Genomic DNA, 5,005 nt, shown 5'->3' with positions numbered 1-5,005 from the left:
ATACTTACGGGAAATTTAGGGTCCGATCCACGCAAGCGTCACTAATCCAGACACGGGCTCCAAAATTACCCTGGGCCTGAAATCACAAATAAGACCGTTAGGAGGGGGCCAGGAGGGTATCCTGGCGTAGCCCCTCCGACGCTCAAGTCAGAGACTGAGGATATATTGGGGAGCAGCTAAGGGCGCTGCTGAAAATAATATAGTGAATCCAATAACTGAACACTCAAACCTGGTATTTATAGGAGAATACATGGGCCCTTGATGGGCTTGTCTTCCTTTTGAGCTAGGGATGGGCCAAGGGTAATGGGCCCATCCATGGGGTATCACCACTGTTTCCTCTAATTAAAGAGTCTAATTCATAGTTAATAATTATATATATATATATATATATATATATATGTAAATATTTTCTTAGAAAATAATGATATATTAAGGAGATACACTGATTTTCCAACTGCCCGAATCTCGACTCCTCCCTTGCCCAAAAAAAAATAACGATATCCATTTACCGACTAGCAATCAAATTTATCTCAAATTTCACATGAATGCTTCTCAATCAATCAAAATTGATGATAATTAAGGAGCTCATTACGGACCTTAAATGTCATATTTTCTGTTGGGCTGGTGGTGCTAGAAAAACGCAAAACTCTTACCAATTTGGGTGATAAAGTTTATATATACCTCATATATCATAGATATTTCAAGATTCTAACAATAGAAAAGAACTAAAATCTGAGAATCGGATATTTTTCTTCAACCTGGAAATTGATAATATAACAAATTAAAATTTGCTAGGATTTCCCATTAATTTTTTACGGTTCTACAAGTCATAAAGAAAATGTTCGTCAATTGACAGAAGGAAAAGCAAATATTCTTTCTTGTATGCACATACCTGTACAGTACATGTTGAACGTTGGATTTTATTTGAATTGACATAATTTCAGCAGACTTTTAATACAACAAAGGTAAAAATTCTCTGATTTAATATTTCTCTGGTGTTTGCCTCGTGACCAAATTTGATTTCCACCTAGTTATCATTTCATTACCTTATTTCGTTGTGTCAAACATTTGACTCAAGTTTAAAAAACGTTAATGCTATAAATATTCATATTTTACATTCTTCGTCGTTTTAACCTATCGTTGGATAATGAAATTATTAGCATGTGATTATGAGTCATATATCATGACTAAATATTTTTTTCTTAGGACATTGTAAAAGTTAAACACCAAGAGAAATTCTTGTGGTGTGTGTATATATCAACACTGACGAAAATTATTCCAGTTTCTCGACATTGTGGTGAGTTGCGTCGGCAACATGCAAGGGAGGGAGATGATCAGAAGAATGGAGAATTCAATTTTCTTGCAGCTTATGATTGTAATTGGATTTGTCAGTTTTATTACGACACAAGTGTATGCACACCCCAAGGTTGATGTAAATATAATTTCCAGTGGACATGTTCCTAATCGACGCCATCATGTGCCAAAACATAAAGCTTCGCTGCCATTGGCCACAGTAAACACCAAGAAAAATCATCGAAACTCTAGTTTGTTGATATGATATATGCCGATGATTAATTATCAATAATTGTTGTTTGGCGCAGGCTAATGCATCAACTACTCATGTATATCATGTGACATCTTACGGAGCAGACCCGACAGGGAAAATAGACAGCACGAATGCTATTATTGCAGCTATATCTGATGCACTTAACAGACCGGGTAGTGGGTTCTTGATGAACGGAATTGTGAATCTTGGAGGCACGCGCATTGATCTTGATGGTGGCAATTACTTGATCAGTCGTCCGATCCAATTCCCTATCCCTGGAAGAGGAAACCTGTTTGTGAGTATTTCTTGCATGAAATTTCTTTTAATCTGATTTGTAATGATTCCCCTGGATCACAGATATGAATATAAAGTATATATGCACATTTGACAACAGATTCAAGGAGGGTCACTAATGGCATCAAACGAATTCCCAAATGACAGCTATTTGATAGACTTATCACCGGCCGCCTCGACAAATGGATCAGATTTGGAATATTACTTCGAGTTTGTGACACTACGAGATCTTTTGTTGAACTGTAACTATCGCGGTGGAGGAATTCAAGTAGTTAAATCTCTGAGGATAAATATCGACAACTGTTATATAACCCATTTTAGTACCGTAGGTGTCTCTGTAAAAGGTGGCCACGAAACCTCTATCAGACATTCGACTGTGGGACAACACATCACTGCTGGTGGTGATCCTGCCGAGAGGAACGTTACAGGCATAGGAATCGAACTGGCGGGAAATGATAATTCAATCACAGATGTCGTCGTGTTTTCTGCGGCCAAAGGAATTATGCTCTCCGGTCAAGCCAACACCATAACTGCGGTCCATTGCTACAACAAGGCCACTGGTTTTGGTGGAACAGGAATTTATATTAAACTCCCAGGATTAGCACAGACACGGATTGTGAATTCCTACTTAGATTATACCGGCATTGTTGCCGAAGATCCAGTGCAACTCACCATATCCAATAGTTTTTTCCTCGGCGATGCATACATTGTGTTCAAATCCATAAAGGGTGTGGTGAGTGGAGTGAACATAGTGGATAACATGTTCACTGGCTCCGACAAGGGAATCGACACAGTGCAATTAGATCAGACGAATGGCGCTTTCAAGCAGATTGATCAGGTTGTGATTGATGGGAATAACGTGAACGGGATGAATCTTAGATCAACAATTGCAAGAAGAATCGTGCAAGGAAACAGTAGCTTATGGGAGGCAGATTTCAACTCAGCGTTGGTGTTTCCAGACCTTATTAAGCGTGCATATTACACATTCATCGCAGAGGACACCGCCTCTTTCCCAGTCCATGCTTTGAGAAACATATCGAGTAACAAAGTAGTGATTCAATCGCAGACAACAGTTTCTGCAAGTGTACATATCACCGCGGATCAAGGGGGACCTTGATTAGTCAGTTCCCTCCTTCCAATTATCAGAATGAGAGAGAATTTGAAACTTAAGGTTTTGTTTTGTATTACATATTCCGAAAGATGTATAAACATACTATGATATAATATTATATGTTATTGAAGAATATGGCAAACTTTCTCTCTTCCCTTTCTTGCAACTTGTTAGCTAGTAAGAGTTTGGTCATCACAATAAACGTATTTTGCCATATTACGTTTCTAGTATGTGTTCAACTACTATAAATAGATGTTGGTTGTTTTGTAAAGGTTAATGCATGAATAAAAGTGTGTTCTCAAAATCATTTCTTCCGCACTCTAACATGGTATCAGAGCATGAAATTCTTCGTTTATGGTGATTGATTTTTCTTTAACACAGACAAGATCTAGCTTATCTTGCTGCAATTCATTAAGTGATTACCACAAGTGTCGATTTTTGTAGGCGAAGTCAGGATCTAGCTCGCGATTGAGGAATTTCCTTTGGTGATTGTCGCAATACTTAATTGAAGTCAGATTGGCGTCGTTGTTTGCAGATATTTGAGTTATCTTTCCTGATTTCGTGATGGCAACCTCAAATACTTTCAATGATCAGTTATTTTTGCATCATTCGGACATCCCGGGGATGAATTTGGTGAATGATCAACTCCTTGGAGTTGAGAATTATGGAGTCTGGAGTCGAGCTATGCTTATTGCGTTGAGAGCTAAAAAATAAAATCGGCTTCATTGATGGATCATGTCCATGATCGGAAGCTGGACATGTCTCTCTGAACCAACTGGAACGATGCAATGTTGTGGTTCTCTCCTGGACCATGAATACAGTATCTAAAGAGATTTTTGGAGGCATTGTATACTCGATAGATGCATCAGTCGTCTGATCTGATTTGAAAGAGCAATTTGATAAGGTAAATGGATCACAAATCTTCTCTATTCATCGTGATATCAGTCGATTGGTTCAAGGAAATAATATTATCTCTGCCTATTACTCCAAACTCAAATATCTTTGGGACGAGTATGCTTCGTTAGTCATTCTTCCTTCTTGTGAATGTGACACTGCAAGGCGGTACTTGAAACATGAACAACAACAGAGATTACTTCAATTTCTTATAGGATTGAATGATAGCTACATGTCAATTCGTAGCCAAATCTTTATGATGACTCCACTTCCGAATGTTGGACAAGCATTTTCTATTTTATCACAAGAGAAAACACATCGGTCTTTGGTTCTGATGGATACACAACCAGCTTCTGTATTCTATTCATCACAACATAAATACGAGGATTTAGATGGAAAAATGCCATGGATTTGGAATTCGCTGCCTTGGAATCGAACCATACTTGGGATGTGGTTGCTCTTCCACAGAATACTAAGTCCATCGGCTATCGTTGGGTGTACAAAGTTAAGTATAATCCAGATAGGTCTGTGGATAAATTCAAAGTACGATTAGTTGCAAAGGGTTATACTTAGCAACCGGGAGTTGATTTCCATGATACGTTTCCTCCCACAGCTAAGATTGTAACTATTAGGTGCTTGTTGAGTTTAGCGGTTATCTATCACTGGCTTATTACACAAATGGATGTGGCCAATGCATTTCTTCGGGGTGATCTGGATGAACAGATATTCATGACATTTCTACTTGGTTAGCATGTTCAAGACAAACGAACGGCGTGTCGATTGAGTAAGTCATTGTATGGACTTAAACAAGCTTCTCGACGGTGGAATATCAAATTTGCTGGTATCACGAGTGTTGTAGGTTACACACAATCACATCACGATCATTCCTTATTCGTTAGAATAAGATTCTGACCATATTATTATCCTTGTGGTCTATTTAGATGACATAGTTATTACTGGGAGTAGTGAGCACATGATTTCTGATTTGAAGTGTTTTCTGCATTCTCAGTTGCAAATATCTGATCTTGGGATATTGAAATATTTTTTGGGAATTGAATTTGCTCGTTCCCATGCTAGCATTTACCTCAATGAGCTTATTCAGGATGTTGGTGTTTCTGGCAGCAAGCCTTTTGACACTCCAATGGAGCAACACAATGAGT

The 5,005-nt window shown here is 38.3% G+C and overlaps 1 protein-coding gene across 2 annotated transcripts; it reads left to right on the top strand.

Moving 5' to 3' along the window:
• Positions 1-722: 722 nt before the first annotated feature.
• On the top strand, positions 723-3,113 carry LOC142523477 (polygalacturonase QRT3-like). 2 transcript variants are annotated; one of them, XM_075627284.1, is made up of 4 exons: positions 723-965; positions 1,283-1,513; positions 1,602-1,841; positions 1,941-3,113. In XM_075627284.1, the coding sequence occupies exons 2-4, from the start codon at positions 1,316-1,318 to the stop codon at positions 2,955-2,957; spliced, it is 1,455 nt and encodes a 484-aa protein (XP_075483399.1). In that variant the 5' UTR covers positions 723-965; positions 1,283-1,315; the 3' UTR covers positions 2,958-3,113. The 2 variants fall into 2 exon arrangements, with proteins under 2 accessions (XP_075483399.1, XP_075483400.1); XM_075627285.1 differs by lacking the exon at positions 723-965 and having other exon boundaries at positions 1,261-1,513.
• The last annotated feature ends 1,892 nt before the right edge of the window (positions 3,114-5,005 follow it).

The sequence above is a fragment of the Primulina tabacum genome, chromosome 13, assembly GCF_025594145.1.
Source record: "Primulina tabacum isolate GXHZ01 chromosome 13, ASM2559414v2, whole genome shotgun sequence".
Classification (NCBI taxonomy): domain Eukaryota; kingdom Viridiplantae; phylum Streptophyta; class Magnoliopsida; order Lamiales; family Gesneriaceae; genus Primulina; species Primulina tabacum.
The sequence above is the reverse complement of the archived record's forward strand: the minus strand, read 5'-3'. Positions and strand labels throughout refer to the sequence as shown.

What these genes read in the sequence shown, in the direction of transcription:
- LOC142523477 (XM_075627284.1), top strand. Translation starts at nt 1,316, where the DNA reads ATGCAAGGGAGGGAGATGATCAGAAGAATGGAGAATTCAATTTTCTTG. An exon ending in CTTCGCTGCCATTGGCCACA is followed by an intron (nt 1,514 to 1,601) that starts GTAAACACCAAG and finishes TGTTTGGCGCAG; the next exon opens with GCTAATGCATCAACTACTCA. An exon ending in CTGGAAGAGGAAACCTGTTT is followed by an intron (nt 1,842 to 1,940) that starts GTGAGTATTTCT and finishes ATTTGACAACAG; the next exon opens with ATTCAAGGAGGGTCACTAAT.